General features: G+C 45.8%; 1 protein-coding gene across 1 annotated transcript in view; it reads left to right on the top strand.

Annotated features, from left to right (window-relative positions):
- adarb2 (adenosine deaminase RNA specific B2 (inactive)) overlaps positions 1–27,592 on the top strand; it is a 329,000-nt gene that overhangs the window by 136,686 nt on the left and 164,722 nt on the right. The window contains exon 5 of the mRNA XM_078229741.1: positions 23,155–23,269. Within this exon, the coding sequence (XP_078085867.1) occupies positions 23,155–23,269 (115 nt within the window). The remainder of the gene's footprint in view (positions 1–23,154; positions 23,270–27,592) is intronic.

The following is a 27,592-nucleotide window of genomic DNA, read 5'->3' as shown; positions in this document are numbered from 1 at the left end:
TGTTCTGGCATCCTGTGACTCCAAACCATTGTAATGTGGTTGACTTTTTAATGCTCTCTGAAATAGCCTAAAAAGCCACTCATTTCAAGGGCAATTAGTGATGGGCAACAAATCCTGACTTTTCCAGTGTTCCTGACGTCCCATAGAACCATAGAACCATAGAAAATTACAGCTCAGAAACAGGCCTTTTGGCCCTTCTTGTCTGTGCCGAACCATTTTATGCCTAGTCCCACTGACCTGCACTTGGACCATATCCCTCCACCCCTCTCATCCATGAACCCGTCCAAGTTTTTCTTAAATGTTAAAAGCATTTACCACTTTATCCGGCAGCTCATTCCACACTCCCACCACTCTCTGCGTGAAGAAGCCCCCCCCTAATATTCCCTTTAAACTTTTCTCCTTTCACCCTTAACCCATGCCCTCTGGTTTTTTTCTCCCCTAGCCTCAGCGGAAAAAGCCTGCTTGCATTCACTCTATCTATACCCATCAAAATCTTATACACCTCTATCAAATCTCCCCTCAATCTTCTACGCTCCAGGGAATAAAGTCCCAACCTATTCAATCTCTCTCTGTAACTCAGCTTCTCAAGTCCCAGCAACATCCTTGTGAACCTTCTCTGCACTCTTTCAATCTTATTTACATCCTTCCTGTAACTAGGTGACCAAAACTGTACACAATACTCCAAATTCGGCCTCACCAATGCCTTATATAACCTTACCATAACACTCCAACTTTTATACTCGATACTCCGATTTATAAAGGCCAATGTACCAAAGGCACTCTTTACGACCCTATCCACCTGTGACGTCACTTTTAGGGAATTCTGTACCTGTATTCCCAGATCCCTCTGTTCAACTGCACTCTTCAGAGTCCTACCATTTACCCTGTACGTTCTTCTTTGGTATGTCCTTACAAAGTGCAATATCTCACACTTGTCTGCGTTAAATTCCAATTGCCATTTTTCAGCCCATTTTTCTAGTTGGTCCAAATCCCTCTGCAAGCTTTGAAAACCTTCCTCACAGTCCACTACACCTCCAATCTTTGTATCATCAGCAAACTTGCTGATCCAATTTACCACATTGTCATCCAGATAATTGATATAGATGACAAACAACAATGGACCCAACACCGATCCCTGCGGCACACCACTAGTCACAGGCCTCCACTCAGAGAAGCAATCCTCCACAACCACTCTCTGGCTTCTTCCATTGAGCCAGTGTCTTATCCAATTTACTACCTCCCCATGTATACCTAGTGACTGAACCTTCCTTACTAACCTCCCATGAGGGACCTTGTCAAAGGCCTTGCTGAAATCCAGGTAGACAACATCCACCGCCTTCCCTTCATCCACGTTCCTGGTAACCTCCTCGAAAAACTGTAATAGATTGGTCAAACATGACCTACCACGCACAAAGCCATGTTGATGCTCCCTAATAAGTCCCTGCCTATCCAAATATTTGTAGATCCTATCCCTTATCACACCTTCCAATAACTTGCCCACCACCGACGTCAAACTTACTGGCCGATAATTTCCCGGATTTCTTTTGGAACCTTTTTTAAACAACGGAACAACATGAGCCACCCTCCAATCATCCGGCACCTCCCCCGTGAATACTGACATTTTAAATATGTCTGCCAGGGCCCCTGCAAGTTCAACACTAGCTTCCCTCAAGGTCCGTGGGAATACCCTGTCCGGTCCTGGGGATTTATCCACTCTGATTTGCCTCAAGACAGCAAGCACCTCCTCCCCTTTAATCTGTAAAGGTTCCATGGCCTCCCTACCAGTTTGCCCTATTTCCGTAGACTATGTGCCCATTTCCTCAGTAAATACGGATGCAAAAAAACCATTTAGTATCTCCCCCATCTCTTTTGGTTCCATACACAGTCTACCACTCTGGTCTTCAAGAGGACCAATTTTATCCCTCACTATCCTTTTGCTCCTGACATCCCATGAAAGAATAAATTTAAAACAAAAATGTCAGCCTATCTGACTGCAGATCTTTCCTAAGCAGAATTTAAGCGCTGCTTCATCTCCTACAGATAACCCAACAGAGTACGATTAACAGTCAAAGTTAATTCAGATTACTACCAAGTGGAGGAATTCTCAACCCTTCTTTTTGGGTGACTATCGGCTGATCCTTTTCTAAAGGGCCTCAGGTGGAAACTTGTTTGAAACTGATATCCACAAGTCTTCATTGATCCACAATTTCCACCTTCTGAAAACTGCTTCCCTCTCCCCAACCTGCTGGTTCCCAGTCAGGAATGCTAAGGGAAAGTCGGCCTATCCTTGCTTCCTCTCCTCTCCACCAGTTTCTCCCAGTAAAATTTGACCCGTTTTACAGCGCATGAGATGTTGGGATATCCCTCTCCTCAGTGATAACAAAGAATAGGTATCTGTCATATCCAACAGGAAGGCACACCTGGGGACCAGCATGGGAAGTTTAATACATAACAGATGGAAAAAGGCTTGCGGTCAGAAGAGGAACTAGCACAACATAATGACCAGAATTCTCCGGCCATTCACGTCCCGCCGCTGCTGCCAGCAAGAATGAAGAATTTGGCACTCAGTCGAAATTCCGTTCACTGCAGCGAGACTGGAGAATCTCAGCTGTGGGCGAGATCAGGGAATCCAGGCCCATGTATGAAAAGGTTGGGAGGGAGGTGGAGAGGGGTGGCGAAAGTAGGGGGGGTTGCAAGGAAGTGTTCAAATCATGGAATCATAGAATCCAACAGTGCAGGAGGCCCATCGCATCAGCACCATCACAATTCCACCCAGGCCCTATCCCCATGACCCTATGCAGTTACCCTAGCTAGTCCCCCTGACACTAAGGGGAAATTTAGCATGGCCAATCCACCTGACCCGCACATCCTTGGAGTGTGGGAGGAAACCGGAGCACCAGAGGAAACCCACGCAGACATAGGGAGAATGTGCAAACTCTGCACAGACAGTCACCCAAGCCAGGAATTGAACCCGGGTCCCTGGCACTGTGAGGCAGCAATGCTAACCACTGTGACACCCCACTCTTGAGTGGTGTATTTTTATAAAGCCTGTTCTCCTCGGTTGTGAAGGTGGTTGAGAGTTCCACATTCTTGCCCCACCATCAATAGACAGCTAGTATAAATGAAGATAATGAGTGAGGCTGAGAACTAAGAGGGCAATAGACAGCAAAATTCAGGTTGCATCCAACCAGGGGAAGCCTCTGGTTTACCGGATGGATGTTCCTTGACCCCTGCTTGACTTGTGGATCTCAATCCAGTCGGGGTTTCAATATTAGAACTAAAAAAGGTTCCGGTGGAAGATCATCAGCCTGAAACGTCACCTCTGCCTCTCCCTCCTCAGACTCTGTGCTACAGAATTGTCAACATCAGCACACTGTGGCCACTGTCACAGTCTGTCCTCAGCATCATACTGAGCGAAAGCCTTTTGTATTTGAGCTGCGATAAATCTTTGATGTCCTATTTTGTAAACGCTCCCTTGGACTGAAAGCTACTGCATTGTTTTAAATTATTCAACACGGGTAGATGACCTCAGACAGCTCTCTGCGAGGAAAGGTGTCCGGGTTAAAGAGCACCTCTTGACATTTGTTAGCACGCACAATATTGACTTTGAGAAGAGTGCTGCGATATTGGCTTTGGCACTCTGCATTGCCTGAGCAATGAAGTCCAGAAATGAATCCGGAGGGGTCATCAGACCAAATCATTCCTTTCTTTGGGAACAATGAGCATGATCCAAGGTAAGCGCAGCTGCAAATGTGCGAGAAATTTGTGTGTGGGCTTTTTAATACTCAGTTCACTCAGATGTTATTTCTGTCAACTGAGGTTGGATTTGAGATTCGTTCTTTGCAAACTCTGTGCGGGACTGAGAGTTATTTAAATTCAAATGGTAACGATGAGCTGATCTGCAAAGAACTGAGTGGGAGGAAATCCCATCAGCATTCGAACACTGTACTCGTGGAGAATATCATTCTCCTGTCTGTCCTCTCCCTGGTATGAAGTTTTGGAATCAAATGCACCGCTGTACCACTGCCAACTGCAGCAGACTAATGGAATTAAACTACGTTTAATTTATCACATTTCCCAACTGAAACAGAAGGAAATAATCATCAGTCCACAAAGGAATAATGGCCATTATTTTGTAATCAAATTCCAGCATGTTGCCAGATGACAAACTTGTGTTTATGCAGTGTATTTAATATGGACAAAACTTGACACGAAGTGAGATGTTAGGTTGAGTGGCTAAAAACTCTTAAAGTAAAATTTACTTATTAGTCAAAAGTAGGCTCACATTAACACTGCAATGATGTTATTGTGAAAATCCCCTAGTCGCCACACTCTGCCGCCTGTTCAGGAGAATTTAACACGGCCAATGCACCTAACCAGCATGTCTTTCAGACTGTGGGAGCAAACAGGAGCACCAGACACGAAGGGGTAATTTAGCATGACCAATCCACCTAACCTGCAGATCTTTGCACTGTGGGAGGAAACCGGAGCACCCGGAGGAAACCCGTGCAGGCACAGAGAGATCATGCAAATTCCGCACAGACAGTGACCCAAGCCAGGAATTGAACCCAGGTCCCTGCAGCTGTGAAGCAGCAGTGCTAACCACTGTGTCACCATGCCGCCCCTCAGTCAAATAGCTGTGTTCCAATCAGGGTCTTAAAGGTGGAGGTGGTGGGATTTAGGAAGGGAATTCCACACCGCAGTGGCTAGAAAGATGGCAGCTAATGGTGGGGGGCAAAGGGAGTGGGGATTCCCAATTCCCTGCTGCCATCAGCCTTTTGAATGGACCTACCATATATTGAGTTGATCTTTCTCTACACCCTAGCTATGACTGTAACACTACATTCTGCACCCTCTCCTTTCCCTCTCTAAGAACGGAATGGTTTGTCTGTATAGTGCGCACGAAACAATACTTTTCACCGTATAGTGACAATAATAAATCAAATCAAATCAAAAAAGAGACCAGGGCCAGTGGAACAAAGCCTTGTTGGAGGGTTGTAGGGCTGGAGGAGATACAGATAATGTCCTTTAGGGAAGGAGATCTGCAGTCCTTAACGGGTCTGGCCCACATGTGATTCCAGGCCCCACAACAAAGTGGCTGACTCTCAAATGCCCTCTGAAATGGAGGGCAGTTAGGGATGTGTAATAAATGCTGGCCCAGCCAGCAATGCCCACACCCTGTAAACATGAATTATAAAAGAAGAGAAAGGGGAGGCACAAAAGCAAGAAGTGATTTCAAAGTGAGGATGTTTCCCTCTCCTTAGGTACTGCCCACTCTTTGGGCAGCACGGTGGCACTAATTAATGCCACACAGCTCCAGGGACCTGGGTTCAATTCTGGCCTCAGATGACTCTGTGGAGTCTGCACATTCTCCCCGTGGGTTTCCTCCGGGTGCTCCGGTTTCCTCCCACAGTACAAAGGTGTGCAGATCAGGTGGATTGGCCATGCTAAATTGCCCTTTAGTGTCAGGGAGACTAGCAAGGTAAATACATGGGATTATGGGATCTGGGTGGGATTGTTGTCAGTGCAGACTCGATGGGCCGAATGGCCTCCTTCTGCACTGTAGGATTCTATGATTCACTTTCAAATCTGGCACATTGTCAGATCCCCTCTGCAAACTGATGGGTTGTAAACCCATTTAAACCCATTTGTAAACCCAGGAAACCCATTTCCAACCTCTGCTACTTTGCCCCGTTGCACATTGAGCAAACTCAGCCCTATCCCCTGGAATATCGTACGCGCAGTCACCTGACACTTTCACTGTCCATTTCCAACAGACAAAACTCCCAGTGGGAATCATAGAATCATGGAATCCCTACAGTGCAGAAGGAGACCATTCAGCCCATCAAGTCTGCACCGACCACAATCCCACCCAGAACCCTTGACCGTAACCCCGCGTATTTACCCTGCTAACCCCCCTGACACTAAGAGGCAATTCAGCATGGCCAATCCACCTAACCTGCATATCCTTTCGAATGTGGGAGGAAACTGGAGCACCTGGAGGAAACCCATGCAGACACTGGGAGAACACGCAAACTCCACACAATCACCGGAGGCCGGAACTGTGAGGCAGAGTGCTAACCAGAAGCGCACAGTTAGAAAATTTCTTCTAGCTTATTAAGCCCAGTCAAGTACTCGTCACGGTAAAATTTCATAATGATACATCTGAGTCATATTCTCCAGCCTCTGGAAATTCAACACATTAGCTGAGCAGTCCAGTGGATAGTACAAAGGCAAGAGAAAGCTTTCTTCATAATTCCCAATGCTTCTAAATTTATAACATTTTCATCAGTTATGCCTCATAATTTTTGAGAGGTGTTTATTAATGAATTACATGCATGAGAAAATTTTTACCTATTTCTGAAAGTTGGGTTTGTGCTGAATTCCCTTAGCGGCCTTAACAATGTGGACAGACTGGAATATATGGAGTGTGCAATGTGTTTGCTTTGAAAGCAAACATAACATGTGCCTTTCCATCTTCACTAGACAGCGGAAGGCACTTTTAACATGGAGAGTTTGTGCTTCAGGCTATTCTACCCAAGAACTGGACTTTAGTTTGCCCAAAAGGCAGCAACAGTCCCCTGTAAGCTTAAAACACTTCCCTGACTTACTTGTGGTGCAGGTACAGCAGGCAGCAAAGAGGCAAATGGTATGTTTAAGTTTATTTATTAGTGTCATAAGTAGGCTTACCTTAACATCGCAATTAAGTTACTGCGAAAAAAACCCTCGTCGTCACACTCCGGCACCTGTTCAGGTACACTGAGGGAGAACTTAGCATGGCCAATGTACCTAACCAGCACGTCTTTCAGACTGTGGGAGGAAACCGGAGCACCCGGAGGAAACCCACACAGACACAGGGAACATACAGACTCTGCACAGACAGTGACCCAAGCCGGGAATCGAACCCAGGTCCCTGCTGTGAGGCAGCAGTGCTAACCACTGTGCCACCGTGCCATCCTACATTCGTAGCGAGAGGATTTGAGTGTAGGGATAAGGATTTTTACTGCAATTGTACAGGGCACTGGCGAGGCCATACCGAGAGTATTGTGTACAGTTTTGGTGTCCTTATCTGAGGAAGGATGTACTTGCTCTAGAAGGAGTGCAGCAAAGGTTTACCAGGCTGATTCCTGGATTGGTATATCTGTCAAACGAGGAGAAACTAAATCGGTTAGGATTATATTCATTGGAGTTCAGAAGCACGAGAGGGAATCACATAAAAACTTACAAGATTCTAACAGGACGTGATATGGTAGATTCAGAAAGAATGTGCCCGATGGTGGGAGCGTCCAGAACTAGGGGTATATTTGCAATTGCTTCTAGCTTGTGAAGCCCAGTCAAGTACTTGTCACGGTAAAATTTCATAATGAAACATCTGAGTCATATTCTCCAGCCTCTGGAAATTCAACACATTAGCACACTTGTTTGAGGACAAGGACTCAGTTTTAGGACTGAGGTGAAGAAACGTTTCTTCACCCAGAGAGCGGTGAGTGGAATTCACTACCACAGTAAGTAGTTGAGGCTAAAACGTTGTGTAATTTCAAAAAGGAATCAGGATATTGAATTTGATAATCAGCCACGATCAAAATGAATGGTGGAGCAAACTCATAGGGCCCAATGGCCTATTCCTGCTTTTAGTTTCTATGTTTCTATGGTCTAGAATTTGCAAGAGGCTGTGCTTTGAACTGCAATGTGTCCATAATGAACCAAATATCGAAAAGCAGCTGTCTTCCCTGCCGCTTGCTCCCGACCACCATGTTCCCTCTGCTTCTCCCACCCAAGCATACTCCCGGCGTAGGTGGTTCCGGTTCTGACCTGATGTGAAGCTGTCGAGTTGCTCAGAGAGTAGACAGACCGAGTGTTAGCAACTATTACGATGCTGCGACCTCATCTGCGGGTCGCCGCTGAGCTGAACACCTGCGCTGGGCAAAGAGTAGCAGGTGGTGGGTGGGCAAGAGCAGCAAATCTGGCAGCAGGAGGTCATCAGCTGGCATCAGGTTAAGTGTCATTGGCAAGAAGGTAAGTGGCGGAGGGGAGGAGGAGCAGTGCCGCTCTGGAGAAGGCCTTCCTCGTGGTGTTCGGAAGAATACTCGGGGGCTATACTCATTGGAACTCAGAAGAATGAGGGGAGATCTTACAGAAACATATAAGATTATGGAGGGAATATATAAAGTAGAAGCAGAGAGGTTGTTTCCACTGGCGGGTGAAATTAGAATTAGGGGGCATGGCCTCAAAGTAAGGGGAAGCAGATTTAGGACTGAGTTGAGGAGGAACTTCTTCACACAAAGGGTTGTGAATCTGTGGAATTCCCTGCCCTGTGAAGCAGTTGAGGCTACCTCATTGAATGTTTTTAAGACAAGGATAGATACATTTTTGAACAGTAAAGGAATTAAGGGCTATGGTGAGTGCACTCGTAAGTGGAGCTGAGTCCACGAAAAGATCAGCCAGGACCTTATTGAATGGCGGAGCAGGCTCGAGGGGCCAGATGGCCTACTCCTGCTCCTAGTTCTTAAGTTCTTATGTTCTTTTACTCCCATTCCTCCTGGCCTCACCAGGAAAGCTGCATGATCCTCTCCTGCTCCTGAATCTTCCTCATGCTCTTTTTGCAGCAGTGTTCCCATTTAGGCCAAACGTTATTAGTGCCTGAAACAAAAACAGAAAATGCTGGAAAATCTCAACGGGTCTGACAGCATCTGTGGGGAGTGAATAGAGCCAACGTTTCTCCTCAGGGCTGACGAAAGGTCATCTAGACTCGAAACATTGGGTTGATTCTCTCCCCACAGATGCTGTCAGACCTGCTGAGATTTTCCAGCAATTTCTGTTTTTGTTTCAGATTCCAGCCTCCACAGTATTTTGCTTTTATCCTAGTTATTAGTGCCTGATTGACTCTGATAACTAAAGGGCTATTTCAGTTCTGAGTCTTTGCCACCTGCTGAGATGAGCAAACTCACACTGGGAATGGCACCAAGCTACAGGAACTTGGTGGGTAAGTCATTTTAACTGCACACATCCCAGTTTTTGATAGGTGTGTGGGTTTATTATCACACCCCAATGAATTTCAGCCGGGTAGAACTGTTTGAAGCTGGTTTATATGCCATACTTACCCTATCTAACTAAAGTGATTTAAATTATGTAATATTGGAATCTTACTTCACACGCCTCAGTTAAATCTCATTTCGGTGTGTTAACCTAAGTTTGGTGACAGCCTGTAGGACAATGGGCGGAAGCTGTAGTGTCAGTTTCAGTGAGAAAACCTGCGTGTAGCTCACCAACTCCACAGCCGAGTTTTCTCACCAGATTCTCTGGCACTGTCTGGTTTGCACTTTGCATTTTAATGTCTCTTCCTTAGACAGTGACAAGTTTTGATGGGTCTCCTGATTATAGGAAATGTCTCTCTCTTCACACTCCCCTGAGGTGACTTGTTTGTTTCTCACCTTCACCTTGGAATGCGCATTTTTAAGCAGTTTGCTCTGTCTCTGTTCAAATTGCAAAACTTGCAGTCAGTTGAAAAATCATATTTTCAAAAATAAAGGGGCATTGCTTCATGACAGCTGTCAATATCTGTCCTTGTGGTGGAGACTTTAGCATGGCCAATGCTGTGGCGCGTCGGAACTGTTGATCGATCAGTCGAGCCCTATATCCTGTTCTTATGACAGGATATAGCGCTCGACTCATCGATCAACAGCGAAAAACCGCACCGACCTCCTCAGAAGACGAACACGGGACACGGTGGACAGAGTACCCTTCGTCGTCCAGTACTTCCCCGGAGCGGAGAAGCTACGGCATCTCCTCCAGAGCTTTCAACATGTCATTGATGAAGACGAACATCTCACCAAGGCCATCCCCACACCCCCACTTCTTGCCTTCAAACAACCGCACAACCTCAAACAGACCATTGTCCGCAGCAAACTACCCAGCCTTCAGGAGAACAGTGACCACGACACCACACAACCCTGCCACAACAACCTCTGCAAGACGTGCCGGATCATCGACACTGATGCCATCATCTCACGTGAGAACACCATCCACCAGGTACATGGTACCTACTCTTGCAACTCAGCCAACGTTGTCTACCTGATATGCTGCAGGAAAAGATGTCCCGAGGCATGGTACATTGGGGAAACCATGCAGATGCTACGACAATGGATGAATGAACACCGCTCGACAATCACCAGGCAAGACTGTTCTCTTCCTGTTGGGGAGCACTTCAGCGGTCACGGGCATTCGGTCTCTGATATTCGGGTAAGCGTTCTCCAAGGCAGCCTTCACGACACACGACGGCGCAGAGTCGCTGAGCAGAAACTGATAGCCAAGTTCCGCACACATGAGGACGGCCTCAACCGGGATATTGGGTTCATGTCACACTATTTGTAATCCCCACAGCTTGCCTGGACCTGCAGAGTCTCACTGTCTGGAGACAATACACATCTCTTTAGCCTGTCTTGATGCTCTCTCCACTCACATTGTTTATATCTTAAAGACTTGATTAGTTGTAAGTATTCGCATTCCAACCATTATTCATGTAAATTGAGTCTGTGTCTTTATATGCCCTGTTTGTGAACAGAATTCCCACTCACCTGAAGAAGGGGCTTGGAGCTCCGAAAGCTTGTGTGGCTTTTGCTACCAAATAAACCTGTTGGACTTTAACCTGGTGTTGTTAAACGTCTTACTGTGTTTACCCCAGTCCAACGCCGGCATCTCCACATCTTGAATTCAGCATCCAGTGACAGCTTGCTGGTGATTGTGGAGCCTGGATATGTGAAGCTATCAACAGCCTCCAGCATCATATTGTCAATGCTGGTAGATGGCAGTGTGGAAATATCCTGGACCATAACATTGGCCTTCCTGATGATGATGATGTTGATGGTCAAACCAAACTCTTTACAGGCATGAGCATGTCTGTCCATTTGCTGCTGAAGTTGTTCCTCAGTATGAGATACGAGTGCAGCATTGTCAGCATACAAGAACTCTCTGATGATTACTTGGTCTTTGTCTTGGATCTTAGGCAAGCAAGATTGAACAGCTTTCTATCATTCTGGTGCATAAGTAGACACCAACTGTACATGAGCTGAAGCCAAGTGATAGCAGCAAAGAGAAGAATATGCCAAAGAGAGCCAGTGCCAAACAACCCTGTTTGATGGCACTGTGCATCTCAAAGTGTTCCGATGTTTGCCAGTTATAGAGAAAAAAAACAACCTTAACCAGCATCTTGTCATGGAAAGAGGAGATCGAACAGCTTCGGCAGATTTGTGATAATATCACAAACAGTAATTTAATGAATGATCCCCAGCTTGGGTGACTGTCTGTGTGGAGTCTGCAGATTCTCCCTGTGTCTGTGTGGGTTTCCTCTGGGTGCTCCAGCTTCCCTCCATGGTCCAAAAACCATACTGATTAGGTGGATTGTCCATGCTAAATCCTCCCTCAGTGTACCTGAACAGGTGCTGGAGTGTGACGACGCGGGGATTTTCACAGCAACTTCATTGCAGTGTCAATGTAAGCCTACTTGCAACACTAATAAATAAACCTAAACTTCTAGGTTTATAAAATTTCCATCCTAATTTGATGGCCTTGGAGATCGTCAATGTAAAAGTGGTAGTCGCAAAATGGGCTAGAAACCAGGTACCGAATAATGACATCAACCTAAAAGGCAATCAAAGCAGCAATTAGTGTCATAAGGAAGGTGTTCGAATGGTGATTATGTAGATTAATGTGATTATTCGTGTTGAATTTCCAAACAAAAGCAAATAAGTCTCATAAACAACCATCGTTTCTCTCTTCCCTCAGTCAAATGACTGTAAACTACTTCAAGTAACTCCTTGTTATCAACAGAGTCTCCTGGGTCATACACTCATCAATTATAACTCCACCTGACTCTACCTCACTGCCATCATAGAATCATCGAATCCCTACAGTGCAGAAGGAGGCCTTTCGGCCCATCACGTCTGCACAGACTCTCCAACAGAGCTTCTTGCCCTATCCCTGTAACAAGAAGAAATTAGATATAGCTCTTGGGGCTAAATGGATCAAGGGATATGAGGGGGAAGGGTGGATCAGGATATTGAATTTGATGATTAGCCATGATCAAGATGAATGGCGGAGCAGACTCGAAAGCCTACTCCTGCTTCTAGTTTCTATGTAAATCCATGGGCAGGATTTTCCAGCCATGCTCACCCCAAACCCAGAAAATCCCACCCGAAGTCAACAGACCTTTGCATAGTCGCGCCCCACCCCCTCCCCCACCCCCCCAACCAGCTACGATTCCTGTGGTGGGTGGAATGGGAAAATTCCCCCCCCCTCCATGTATTCACCCCAATGATCCTCCTAACCTACACATCTTTGGACACTAAGAGGTAATTTTGCATGACCAATCCACCTAACCCACACATCACACACAGCACAGACATAGAACATAGAACATTACAGCGCAGAACAGGCCCTTCGGCCCACGATGTTGCACCGACCAGTTAAAAAAAAAAAAAACTGTGACCCTCCAACCTAAACCAATTTCTTTTCGTCCATGAACCTATCTACGGATCTCTTAAACGCCCCCAAACTAGGCACATTTACTACTGATGCTGGCAGGGCATTCCAATCCCTCACCACCCTCTGGGTAAAGAACCTACCCCTGACATCGGTTCTATAACTACCCCCCCTCAATTTAAAGCCATGCCCCCTCGTGCTGGATTTCTCCATCAGAGGAAAAAGGCTATCACTATCCACCCTATCTAAACCTCTAATCATCTTATATGTTTCAATAAGATCCCCTCTTAGCCGCCGCCTTTCCAGCGAAAACAATCCCAAATCCCTCAGCCTCTCCTCATAGGATCTCCCCTCCATACCAGGCAACATCCTGGTAAACCTCCTCTGCACCCTCTCCAAAGCCTCCACATCCTTCCTGTAATGTGGGGACCAGAACTGCACACAGTACTCCAAGTGCGGCCGCACCAGAGTTGTGTACAGTTGCAACATAACGCTACGACTCCTAAATTCAATCCCCCTACCAATAAACGCCAAGACACCATATGCCTTCTTAACAACCTTATCTACTTGATTCCCAACTTTCAGGGATCTATGCACACATACACCTAGATCCCTCTGCTCCTCCACACTATTCAAAGTCCTCCCGTTAGCCCTATACTCAACACATCTGTTATTCCTACCAAAGTGAATTACCTCACACTTCTCCGCATTAAACTCCATCCGCCACCTCTCGGCCCAACTTTGCAACCTGTCTAAGTCTTCCTGCAAACTACGACACCCTTCCTCACTGTCTACCACACCACCGACTTTGGTGTCATCAGCAAATTTGCTAATCCACCCAACTATACCCTCATCCAGATCATTAATAAATATTACAAACAGCAGTGGCCCCAAAACAGATCCCTGAGGTACACCACTTGTAACCGCACTCCATGATGAATATTTACTATCAACCACCACCCTCTGTTTCCTATCCGCTAGCCAATTCCTGATCCAATTTCCTAGATCACCCCCAATCCCATACATCTGCATTTTCTGCAGAAGCCTACCATGGTGAACCTTATCAAACGCCTTACTAAAATCCATATATACCACGTCCACTGCCTTGCCCCCATCCACCTCCTTGGTCACTTTCTCAAAAAACTCAATAAGGTTAGTAAGGCACGACCTACCTGCCACAAAACCATGCTGACTATCACCTATCAATTCATTACTCTCCAAATAACTATAAATCCTATCCCTTATAATTTTTTCCAACATCTTGCCGACAACAGAAGTGAGACTCACCGGTCTATAATTCCCGGGGAAGTCTCTGTTCCCCTTCTTAAACAATGGGACAACATTCGCTAACCTCCAATCTTCTGGTACTATACCAGAGGCCAACGACGACCTGAAGATCAGAGCCAGAGGCTCTGCAATCACTTCTCTTGCCTCCCAGAGAATCCTTGGATAAATCCCATCCGGACCAGGGGATTTATCTATTTTCAGACCCTCCAGAATATCCTGCACATCCTCCTTATCAACTGTAATACTGTCTATTCTACTCCCTTGCAACCCAGTGTCCTCCTCAGCTATATTCATGTCCCCTTGCGTGAACACCGAAGAGAAATATTGGTTCAATGCTTCACCAATCTCCTCCGGTTCCACACATAACTTCCCTCTGCCATCTATAACTGGCCCTAAACTTGCCCTAACCAACCTTCTGTTCTTGACATACCTATAGAACGCCTTAGGATTCTCTTTAACCCTATCCGCCAAAGTCTTCTCATGTCCCCTTTTAGCCCTTCTAAGCTCGCTCTTCAACTCCCTCTTAGCCAATCTAAAGCTTTCTAGTGCACTACCCGAGTGCTCACGTCTCATCCGAACATAAGCCTCCTTTTTCTTTTTAACCAACAAAGAAACTTTTTTGGTGCACCACGGTTCCCTAGCCCTACCAATTCCTCCTTGCCTGACAGGGACATACCTATCACAGACTCGCAGTAGCTGCTCCTTGAAAAAACTCCACATGTCGGACGTTCCCAGTCCCTGTAATCTCCTAGTCCAACCTATGTTTCCTAATTCTCTCCTAATAGCCTCATAATTACCCTTCCCCCAGCTAAAACCACTGGCCCGAGGTTCATGCCTATCCCTTTCCATCACTAAGGTGAACGTAACCGAATTGTGGTCACTATCACCAAAATGCACACCAACTTCCAAGTCTAGCACCTGGTCTGGCTCATTTCCCAGCACCAGATCCAATATAGCCTCACCTCTAGTTGGCCTGTCTACATACTGAGTCAAAAAACCTTCCTGCACGCTTTGAACAAAAACTGACCCCTCTAACGGGCTAGAGCTATAACAATTCCAGTCAATATTAGTCAAGTTAAAATCCCCCATAACAATTGCCCGATTACTTTCACTCCTAAGCAGGATTGACTCCGCAATCCTTTCCTCAACCTCTCTAGAACTTTTAGGAGGTCTATAAAAGACTCCCAACAGGGTGACCTCTCCTCTCCTATTTCTAATCTCCGCCCATACTACCTCAACAGATAAGTCCTCATCAAACCTCCTCTCTGACACTGTGATACAATCTCTGACCAATAATGCTACCCCTCCCCCTCTTCTACCTCCTTCCCTACTTCGACTAAAACATTTGAACCCCGGGACCTGCAGCATCCATTCCTGCCCCTGCTCTATCCATGTCTCTGAAATAGCCACAACATCGAAGTCCCAGGTACTGATCCACGCTGCAAGTTCACCCACTTTATTGCGAATACTCCTGGCATTGAAGTATACACATTTCAAACCCTGCTCCACCCCACCTCTGCAATGTGACCCTCAAGAGGTAATGTGGAAACTTATTAAAATGCGCTCAAAATAACATGCGTTATGAAAATTCTGATAAAAATCACATCACAGCAACTGCATTGGCTGCAGCCTGCCAGTCCTGGGAATCAGGAGTTTTGTCCTTCATTTATATTTCACACACTGTTCAAATCTATCGAAGGCAACAAAACCCAAGCTGTCACTTAAATCAGGGAAAATGTTGATTTGCAAAAAGATTGAGGTGCAAGATGTGTATGTAAACACCCTGGAGTTTTGGCTGCGTATAGTTTTGTTGCGGGGGTGAGAGACATCATAGCTCGCAAGACTATAAGTACAACGCCAATCCAAAGAAGCCGTCGAAGTGTATATCTACAGTGACAAGTGTTGTGAAATGCTGTCACATTGGAGTGACAGAGATGTGTCAAACAAAGCTAGGCAATGTCCAAATCCTATCACGGTTGCGTTGAAGCAGACAGTCCGAAGAAGAATGTGATTATGAAGGGAATCCTGTTCCATCAAAAGCCTGGTGCCAAAACTGGACAATTCAAAGTAGACCAACTCTCTGAACCCCTCCAAAATAAAATGATGACGTTCCACTTCATCTGCTTCAGTGCTTGGCTGGGAATATTTTGAGGAAAGCCCAAAAATAGCCAAAACAGATGATAGAATTGCCTCATTATACTTGGGAAGAATCTGCATTAAAGGGTCAAATTATTCTGTTCCACCTAACTCGCATAAATGCCCGATTCAGTAACGGAGGCAATCTGATCCTGGCTCTGTAATTTATCACCAAGTCACCTCCTATACCTTGAATTAGCCTCCTTGAATATTAGTGTAGGAGCATTTAAACACACTAATTTAAGATTTTTTCACGTGGCGTTTAATAGAGAGGCTAACTGATTATTTCAAATAGATCAGCAGCTTCCATGAAATAGCAGTCAAAGGAATTTCATGCGAGCAATCATATGCTAATACCAAGTGAGCCTAATTTCAAGGTATTAATATGGTAAATCACAAACTAGCTTGGGGAGAGGCTGAAAGAGACCTGGGAGTGATAATAGTCCCCACATTTAACATGCACGAGCCAATTCAACATCATTCATTCATTAAGTATGTCTTATATTTTTTGTAAGAGTTTTAACAACACCAGGTTAAAGACCAACAGGTTTATTTGGTAGCTTTCAAAGCTACTGGTGTTTGCTACCAAATAAACCTGTTGGACTTTAACCCGGTGTTGTTAAAACTCTTACTGTGTTCACCCCAGTCCAATGCCAGCATCTCCACATTATATTTTTTGTGCCAACGTATAGGGACTTAGCTGAACTGAATGTCATTTTCTATAGTTTAGCTCATATAAGGCGGCACGGTGGCACAGTGGTTAGCACTGCTGCCTCATTGGGTTCAATTCCGGCCTTGAGTGACCATCTGTGTGGAGTTTGCACGTTCTCCCCGTGTCTGCGTTGGTTTCCTCCGGGTGCTCCAGTTTCTTCCCACAGTCCAAAGATGTGGTTCAATGGATTGGCCTTGGTAAATGTGTGGGGTTACAGTGATAGGGAGCAGGAGAGGGCTTGAGTAAGATACTCTGTCAGAGAGTCGGTGCAGACCTGATGGGCCAAATGGTCTCCTTCTGCATTGTAAGGATTCTATGATTCCACAAAGTCTTAGCTGATCCGTCAGACTCTATTGGCACAATCTGATCAGTTTGCATTCCAGGGTATTTATTCAGAACAGCAGCCACCACAAAGTACATTTAAGTCATGTCTTCAATGTAGTAAAACATCTCAAGTTGCATCGCAGGAGACTTATCCAACAAATTTGACACCAGGCCACATGAGGGCACATTTGGACCAGTGATCAGAAAGTAGCTCAAAGAGTCGGTTTTTATGTAGAATCTCAGAAGAGGAGAGAGAAGTCAAGAGACGAAGGGGTTTGGAGAAGGAATTCCGGATGAGAATGTTGATGGCGCCACTACCAGCGATGGAACAACTAGAATTGTTGCTCCCAGTGGGGAAAAGTGGTGAGATTCCCGCTGGGTGGTTTGGTGCGATTCAGCTTTCAATTATTCCACCCTTAGGATTTGTTTTGGAGCCTGGGAACCTAAGGAGGCCGACAGGACTGCCTCCTCAGATATCGGGGGCCAGATCTCCAGACAACCCTACACATACTCCTCTACTACCAGCCAACTAAAGCCCTCCCCCCACTTCAGGCCCTCCCCATCAGCCGCTCTTTGACACTGCTAACTCACCGCTGGTTGGAGTCATTCCTGGCACATAGGAAGATGGTTGTGGTTGTGGAGGATCAGTCATCTCTGCAGGAGTTGTTCAGGGTAGTGTCCGAAGCACAATCATCCTCAGCTGCATCATCAATGACCTTCCCTCCATCATAAGGTTAGAAGTGGGGATGTTCGCCGATCATTGCACAATGTTCAGCACCATTTGCAACTCCTCAGATACTGAAGCAGTCCATGTTCAAATGCAACAGGATCTGGACAATACCCAGGCTTGGGCTGACAGGTGGCAAGTAACATTCGTGCCACACAAATGCCAGGCAATGACCATCACCAATAAGAGACACTCTAACCATCGCCCCTTGACATTCAATGGTGTAACCATCACTGAATCCCCCACTGTCAACATCCTGGGGATTACCATTGATCAGAAACTGAACTGGATTAGCCATATAAATACTGTGGCTAAAAGAGGAGGTTAGAGGTTAAGAATCCTGCAGTGAGTAACTCACCTCCTGACTCCCCAAAGCCTGTCCACTATCTACAAGGCACAAGTCAGGAGCCTGATGGAATACTCCTCAATTGCCTGGATGGGTGCAGCTCCAACAACACTCTAGAAGCTTGGTACCATCCTGGGCAAAGCAGTCCACTTGATTGACACCCCATCCACAAACATCCACTCCCTCCACCACTGACACTCAGTAGCAGCAGTGTGTGCTATCTACAAGATGCATTGCAGCAATTCACCAAAGATCCTTAGACAGCACCTTCCAAACTCATGACCACTTCCATCTAGAAGGACAAGGACAACAGATACATGGGAACACCGTCACCTGCAAGTTTCCTCCAAGGGCACTCACTATCCTGACAAGGTTGGCACTGTTAGGGTGGCACTGCCAGGATGCCAAGGGTAGTGCCAGGACACTACCCAGCCATATCCCCAACCACCCAGGGGCTTCAATGTCCTCCCAGTCCCCCATCATGGTCTGTGTTTGTGGAGACCATGGCCAGAATTGTCCGACCTTGCCTGGTTCTGGGATTCTCCAGTCCTGCTGCAGTCAGTGGAGAGTTGGCTGAGCGCCCAATTCTCCATTCTTGCTGGTAGTGGTGGCGGGGCACCCGACATGGAGAATTCCAGCCTAGTAGTGATTTGTGCCGGGTTCCAACTGTACCCAAGGGTCGGAGAATTGCAGGATAATCCAGCTCCAAACTAACTGAATGAATATATAAATATTCTAATCGGGTGCATACCCTCTTGATTTGATTTGATTTGATTTGATTTATTATTGTCACATATATTAACATAGTGAAAAGTATTGTTTCTTGCATGCTATACAGACAAAACATACCAATCATAGAGAAGGAAAGAGAGAGTGCAGAATGTAGTGTTACAGTCAAAGCTAGGGTGTGGAGAAAGATCAACTTAATGCAAGATAAGTCCATTCAAAAGTCTGACAGCAGCAGGGGAGAAGCTGTTCTTGAGACGGTTGGTACGTGACCTCAGACTTTTGTATCTTTTACCTGAAGGAAGAAAGTGGAAGAGAGAATGTCGGGGTACGTGGGGTCCTTACTTATGCTGGCTGCTTTGCCGAGGCAACGGGAAGTTAGACAGAGGTTTGCATGATGGATTGGGCTACATTCACGACCTTTTGTAGTTCCTTGCAGTCTTGGGCAGAGCAGGAGCCATACCAAGCTGTGATACAACCAGAAAGAATGCTTTCTGTGGTGCATCTGTAAAAGTTGGTGAGAGTCGTAGCTGACATGCACATTTCCTTATTTATCTGAGAAGGTAGAGGCGTTGGTGAGCTTTCTTAACAATAGCGTCAGCATGGGGGGACCAGGACAGGTTGTTGGTGATCTCGTGGGCATGAACAGGATGACATCGGGGCACGGGGGCTGGGTGAATCCCAAAAGGAGTCTTACTGGCACTAACTGAGTTATGGCCCCTCTCCCACCCTTCCCCAGTTCTAGCGTGATTTGCACGTGATTGTGCGAGCCCGGGGAACCGCGCCCTTTACTTCTGCTGCTAACTAATGCCCCTGATATAGAGCATTCAGAATTTGGAGCACTTTAAGTCCGTCTAAAATTGCCATGCAAGTGGTGCCGAGACTAGTCATAGATCCTTTTATTAAGGCTTTCGTATTTGTAGTATTTTACATTGTCATCATTCAACTTGCATTTCCCCTTTTTGACAATGGTACTTCAGAGGAAAATAGCAGAGAGTTTGCGTTGTACAAAGTCCATCTCATTTTGAGGCTTAATACAAAGAGTCTGGCTCCTGAAAATGCTTTTGTTTTCATTAATTCTCCGGGAATGTAGAAAGTGGATGGGTTCCTAGGATCGGAATGAGCAAATCCCGGCACATTCTATCAATCATGAAATTGCATCTAATAATTTGTTGACATTAAAAAGTGGTTTGCAAGTGTGACTCCTGACTTGTTATTGGCTATCCCTTGCAAGCGAAAATGATTGTCTCTCCCGAGTCCAAAGGCACCCTAGAATCAGAGGATACTTACAGTACAGAAGGAGCCTATTCGGCCCATCGAGCCTGCACTGACAACAATCCTAATGATGCCCTATTTACCCTGCTATTTACCCCTCGTATTTACGCTGCTAATTCCACCTGACACGAAGGGACAGTTTAGCATGGCCAATCCACCTCATCTGCACATCCTTGGAGTGTGGGAGGAAACCCACACAGACACGGGGAAAACATGCAGACTCCACACAGACAATGACCTGAGGCCGGAATTGAACCCAGGTCCCTGGCGCTTTGGGGCAGCAGTGCTAACCACTGTGCCAACCTGCCACCCTGACATGTGACAGACAAAGCACAGGACATTAATAAATATACAGATTGCCGTGTTCCATTAAATCACATGGATTGCGTAGTGTAATTTGCTTTTCTAAAATTGAAATATTAATCCAATGACTCAAAATAGATCGAGATTTGCATCATCATAATTAACAATTGTCGAATGACTCACGGGTGAAACTTGGTATAAACATGTTTGCATCATTGATATGAGAAGGTAGGAGGGATTAAAGCTGATTTAGCCAGCATTTGTGCAGTGGCTCTAATAAAACAGACAGCGCCTCGCTGACATGCAGATGAGATCTGCTCTAAATAACTGCCTTAATTGTTTTTTAGGCAACATGTGATGTTCCATTAGAGAACATTTAAAGATAATGTTGAAAGTACAAAAGAGTAGTTAGCGCTCCGTGTCCCCGCACACGGGATGTTCCAGGAAGCTTCCTTTTTCAAACTGACTTATAGGAAGATATTAAGGAATTCACTTCTTGTAATGGTTTTGGTCTTAAAGCGAGTGGGGCCCGATTCTCTGACCTCCTCAGGCAGACGGCGGATGCCCGAGGAATGGACCCTCGGCCAATAATCGGTATTTCCGACAGGCATGAGGGCTCTCGGGATTCACCCCACCCGCCCCCATCAGCCACTGTCGGGTTCCCGCCCAGAGTGGGCAGCAACCCGGTAATTATGCCCCCCCCCCCCCCCCCCCGGGGCCTAAGGCACCAGGCCAGAGTGTCAGTGCCAGGAAGCCGTGCCGAGGTTTGAGGCACAGTGGCATAATGGTTAGCCTCACAGCACCAGGGACCCGGGTTCGATTCCGGCCATAGGTCAGTGTCTGTATGGAGTCTACACATTCTCCCCATGTCTGCATGGGTTTCCTCCGGGTTTCCTCCCACAGATTAAAGATGTGCGGGTTAGGTTGATTTGCCATGCTAAATTGTCAGGGGGATTAGCAGGGTAAATACGTGGGGTTACGAGTATAGGGCCTGGTTGTTCCGAGACCAGGTTCCCTGGGTGGCCCGATTTCTGTGCTCAGAGTCAAGCCCCCCTTCCCCCAAAAAATGAAATAGTGCTCCTCCCACCACCCACTCGCCAGGGGAGCACCATCAATCCCTCACCAACGAGGGGCATCCTCTTCCCCACCCACTAATAACAGGTTATCTCCCACATCATGCAGGAGGCCATTTGGCCCATCGAGTCTGCACTGACACCAATCCCACTCAGCCCTTATCCCTGTAACCCCATGTATTAAAAGAGAAAGGGAAAATTAATAACCGGTCATAGCACGTAACTGGAAAAAGCAGTGAAGATCGAGTAATAAGAACTCAACAGGGAGGAGGCAGGTTCAGTCGAGACATTTGAGAGATCATTCGATGATTACTTGAGGAGAAACAATGTGCAGAGGTACGGGGGAAACATCGAAACTAGAAGCAGGAGTAGGCCTTTCGACCCTTTGAGCCTGCTCTGCCATTCATTTTGATATTGGCTGTTCATCAAATTCAATATCCTGATCTCTCCTTCCCCACCCCCCCTGTCATATCCCTTGATCCCTTTAGCCCCAAGACCTATATCAATTTCTTTTTGAAATCAGATGTTTTGGTCTCAGCTACTTCCTGTAGTAGTGAATTCCACACATTCACCATCCTCTGGGTGAAGAAATTTCTCCTCACCTCAGTTCTAAAAGGTTTCCCCCTTATTCTCAAACTATGACCCCTAGTTCTGGACTCCCCCACCCTCAGGAACATTCTTTCTGAATCTACTCTGCCTAACCCTGTTAGAATTTTATATGTTTCTATGAGATCCCCTCTCACTCTTCGAAACTCCAGTGAATATAATCCTAACCACTTAGTTTATCCTCATATGACAAATCTAAGAACAAAGAACAAAGAAAATTACAGCACAGGAACAGACCCTTCGGCCCTCCAAGCCTGCACCAACCATGCTGCCCATCTGAACAAAATCCCCTTACCCTTCCGGGGACCGTATCCCTCTATTCCTAGCCTATTCATGGATTTGTCAAGACACCCCTTAAAAGTCACTGTTGTATCTGCTTCCACTACCTCCCCTGGCAGCGAGTTCCAGGGACTCATCACCCTCTGTGTAAAAAACTTGCCTCGTACATCTCCCTTAAACCTTGTGCCTCTCACATTAAACCTATACCCCCTCGTAATTGATTCTTCCACCCTGGGAAAAAGCTTCTGACTATCCACTCTGTCCACACCCCTCATAATCTTGTAGACTTCTATCAGGTCACCCCTCAACCTCCCGTCGTTCCAGTGAGAACAAACCAAGTTTCTCCAACCTCTCCTCATAGCTAATGCCCTCCATACCAGGCAACATCCTGGTAAATCTTTTCTGTAACCTCTCCAAAGTCTCCACATCCTTCTGATAGTGTGGCGGCTAGAATTGAACACTATATTCCAAGTGCGGCCTAACCAAGGATCTATAAAGCTGCAACATGACTTGCCAATTTTTACAGAAAAGGCAGGGAAATGGCACTAAGTCATGATGCTTCTTGGGAGAGCCAGTGTAGGCAAGATGGGCCAAATGGCCTCCTTCTGGGCCGTAACAATTCTGTGATTCTGTGAGGATATGTGCTGGTATTACATGCTGAATGGACCAGCATCATGCCCGGCTGTTCAAGGTAGAAAACAATTCAACTGGGAAGTGAAATGATCCAACATTTAGCACAGCAACTTTTTATCTCAAACGATAGCTCAGGAAGAGACGGAACCGTGGAAATGATCGCCTTCAGTGTTTGTACAGAGTGGACAACATACGACCACGCACCAAAAATAATAGCCTCACAGCAATAAAATGTACCTGTGTCTTCCAGGAGTTTGCTGACGCAGTATTCCAGATGGTCACAGAGAAGTTCAAAGAGCTGACAGATAATTTGACCTCCTCGCATGCGCGGCATAAGGTGCTGGCAGGAATCGTGATGACAAGAGGTAAGGCACGTCTTAACCCTGAGGACTATATTTCCTTCACACAAAATGTGCGACCCTACCTTCTTTTTTTTCCCAGGAAAAACTGCTTAATATATTTTTATTGTCTTGTCTGTTTTCTGAAAAGCTGTTCACACTTAAAAATATATATATATATATACAATTCCCTTTCAGCAAGCCTTGAAGCTTTGAAGTATTGGTTTAACATTTCAGCGTTACGGCAATTGCAATTGTCTGAAATATCAAACGCTGCTTAAATATTATTCTTTAACATAGCTTTTAGCTGAATCAAGTTATGTTTTTAGGTTCCTTTTGATGATCACAAACAATAAGTACAGTTCCTCGAGACCAATGCCCCATTAAATGCAGAAATGGCCCAGAATTCGCTGGGAAAATAGTGGTATGTGCATTAATGCGTATGCCATCCTTATTGTGCAGTTGCCAATTTAGCTAGTGCTGAGTGAGACCGGAGATAAGCAGTCTCCTTTTGTTGTCCATTGTCAGTCACAGGGTGGTTGCCAACCCTCCAGGATTGACCAGAAGTCGAAGATCAATCTTCAGGACACTGCTCTGTGCCACCCTGGGGAAAAGGTCACTGCGACATTAAAAAAGGCTGTATTTGTAATTTTTTTTTGAACATTTCTCTTTACCAGATTTAAAAATATTGAAAATGGGGGCAAAATAATGCTGTTTGACTGACAGTCAACCTTCATCCAATTGGGTAAAGAGTCTTAAATAAACACAAATTCCTGCAGATGCAGGAATCTGAAACAAAAACAGAGAAATGCTGGAAAATCTCAGCAGGTCTGACAGCATCTGTGCAGAGAGAATAGAGCCAATGTTTTGAGTCTAGATGACCCTTCGTCAGATGGTAAGGAGTCTTTTTGCTTTCCAATTGGCATAGGTAGGCAGTAGTGCATCACAGAGGATGGGTACATTGGCCAATTAATGGCCGTAACTGGGGGCAAGACATGTGATCAAAACTCCAGGGATACATTTAATCACAGTTGGCAAACCTGTCGATCAAGCAAGTAATTTAAGCTTGCACTGATGAGAGTACCTGTCCTGTAATTTGCATGACGTGGAATCAACCGCCAGATCCTGGGATGATTTTTTTTTAAGTATTAATGTCACAAGTAGGCTTACATTAACACTGCAATGAAGTTACTGTGAAAATCCCCTAGTCACCACACTCCGATGCCTGAACGGGTACACTGAGGGAGAATTTAGCATGGCCAATGCCCCTAACCAGCACGTCTTTCAGACTGTGGGCGGAAACCGGAGCACCCGGACGAAACCCACGCAGACACGGGGAGAACGTGCAAACTCCACACAGACAGTGACCCAAGCCGGGAATCGAACCCGTGTCCCTCATGCTGTGGGGCAGCAGTGCTAACCACTGTGCCACTGTGCCGCCCTTTCCCTGCTGTGTTAATACGGAGATCCTAAATCCTGGTAAATCTTTGCCTTGATAAGGTATCCACATCAGCTACATAGTTGAATAAGAATGTTGACGTTCGATCTGATTTACTTGTTTATTTTTAGCTTACAGTACTTTATCTGTAATATTTAATGATATGTTTCCAGTTGGCTTTTCACGACCAATCTCTTATGTTAATACAATCAGCGTTATTCTCTGCAGTCTGAAAATGAAGTTTGTGAGAAATAACTATCAAGGTTGGATGGCATCACAACACCATGGGCATAGTCAGAGAGCAGTGGAGATGATGAAAGTTTGAAATTGCGGATGATTCCAAAATAGCAAACGTGCTGAATGAATGCTTCTTCCAAATATTCACTAGGGAAGACATGAGGAAGAAGTTTCTTGACGAAGCCATCCGAAGGAAAATCAATGTTTTCTTTTTAAATATATGAATGAGTTGGCTAATGCTGTGCCCTTATTCAAAAAGGGTGACAAAACAGACACAGGCAATACAAACCTATTAATCTAACTTCCTACGTGTAGCATAGTGGAATCAATTCTCAGGTCTAAGCTTCACCTGTACATCAATAATCTAATTAACCGCAGTCAGCACAGAATCAGACAGGGAAAATGTTGCCTACCTAATCTCCTGAACCATGGCAAAGCCAATCAAATGGTGCGTCCTGACATCTGCTACTAAACTTGGCGATCTGCAGATTCAAGGCAAGCCTTAGAAATGGGTAAGAATGGCTGAAGATTAGAAAACAGTGTTTGTATCTTAGAGGCGCTATGTTGGAGTGAGGATTTGACATTGCATGGGATACCTCAGGGCGCAGTCCTGAGGACACTATTTTTTAAAATTCAGTCACAGGGCATGGGTGTCGTTGGTTCAGTCAGCATTTATTGCCCATCCCTAGTTGCCCTGGAGAAGGTAGTGGTAAGCTGCCTTCTGCTGTGCATGTGCTATGGGTTGACCCACAATGCCGTTAGGGAGGGGAGATTCCAGGATTTTAGCACAGCGACTGCGAAGGAATGGCAACATATTTCCAAGATGTGGAGATGCCGGCGTTGGACTGGGGTGAACACAGTAAGAAGTTTAACAACACCAGGTTAAAGTCCAACAGGTTTATTTGTTAAACTTCTTAACATATTTCCAAGTCAGGGCAGTGAGGGACTTGGAGAGGAACTTGCAGGTGATGGTGTTCCCATGTATCTGCTGCCCTTGTCCTTCGAGATGGAAGTGGTTATGGGTTTGGAAGGGGCTGTCTAAGGACCTTTGGTGAATTGCTGCAGTGCATCTTGTAGATAATACAGCAAGAAGTCTCACAACAACAGGTTAAAGTCCAACAGGTTTATTTGGAATCACGAGCTTTCGGAGCACTGCTTCTTCATCAGGTGAGTGAAGAGGTAGGTTTCACAAACACGGCATATATATAGACAAAGACAGAATTGCAATTGTGAAACCTACCTCTCCACTGACCTGATGAAGGAGCAGCACTCCAAAAGCTTCCAAATAAACCTGTTGCACTTTAACCTGGTGTTGTGAGACTTCTTACTGAAACTACAAAGGGGCAGCGGAATCAGAGGAGGAAGCTTAGAACTTACAGAATGAGTTAGAGAAAGCATGCAAGTTGGATGAGGAACTGCTGTCAAAAGTACAACACCTATATGAAGAAGGGACTTCATGAATTGAAAGGTAGATGGAGAGAAGGTGCTTCCGCTTGAGAAGGAGGTCAAAACTAGAGGCCTGACATATAAGGTGATCACCACAAAATCCAATGACGAATTCAGGAGAAATTTCTTTACCCAGAGAGTGGTCAGAACGCAAGACTCACTACCACAAGGGAAAGCTGAGGACAGAAAACATAAGGTGAATCTAGATGAGCAGAAGAGGGGAAAAAGAAATAGGAGGTTATACTGATAGAGCTAAAGGGAGGGGGGAGGTCATCTCATCGTCATGCCTGCATGGTGTGGGGGGTTGAGGCGGGTTGATCTATTATTCGTGGGTGGGGGAGGAGGATGCCCCTCTTTGGTGAGGGGTTGGTGGTGCTCCTCTGGTCAGTGGGTGTGGAGGAAACACCATTTCATTTTTTGGAGGGGGGGGGGGGCTTGTCTCAGAGCGCGGAGATTGAGTCTCCCTGTTTAAAGGGGAGCCCAGTCTCAGAACAACGAGGCTGGCCAGCGGGTTGCTGGAAATAAGCTCATTGGCATCTTTCAGGTGGGTGAATCTCCTCTGAAAGACACTGCCAGCGCCAACGGGAAACATTCCCTTTTTTCCACTAGCATTTGATTTGATTTGATTTGATTTGACTTATTATTGTCACAAGTATTAGTATACAGTGGAAAGTATTGTTTCTTGCACGCTATACAAACAAAGCATACCGTTCATAGAGAAGGAAAGAAGAGAGTGCAGAAGGTAGTGTTGCAGTTACAGCTAGAGTGTAGAGAAAGATCAACTTAGTGCGAGGTAGGTCCATTCAAAAGTCTGATGGCAGCAGGGAAGAAGCTGTTCTTGAGTCGGTTGGTACGTGACCTCAGACTTTTGTATCTTTTTCCCGATGGGAGAAGGTGGAAGAGAGAACGTCCGGGGTTTGTGAGGTCCTTAATTATGCTGGCTGCTTCTCTGAGGCAGCAGGAAGTATAGACGGAGTCAATGGATGGGAGGCTGGTTGGTGTGATGGACTGGGCTTCATCCATGAATAAGTGCATGGGCACTTCGCCTCAAAACAGGGGAATTTGTCCCAGTAAATACAGCGGGGCTGACCAGTGAGAAAAGGCTGGTACGGTGCAGATGTGACATATATAAGATTATTAGCAGTTAAGAAAAATATTCACCCAGAATCATTACTTTAAGTAAAATGATGGGAGAAGAATCAGGGGCAGAGATTATGAAGAAGAATATC

This window comes from Mustelus asterias, chromosome 2 (assembly GCF_964213995.1).
Source record: "Mustelus asterias chromosome 2, sMusAst1.hap1.1, whole genome shotgun sequence".
In the NCBI taxonomy this organism is placed as follows: domain Eukaryota; kingdom Metazoa; phylum Chordata; class Chondrichthyes; order Carcharhiniformes; family Triakidae; genus Mustelus; species Mustelus asterias.
This window is presented reverse-complemented; position numbering and strand designations above follow the sequence as displayed.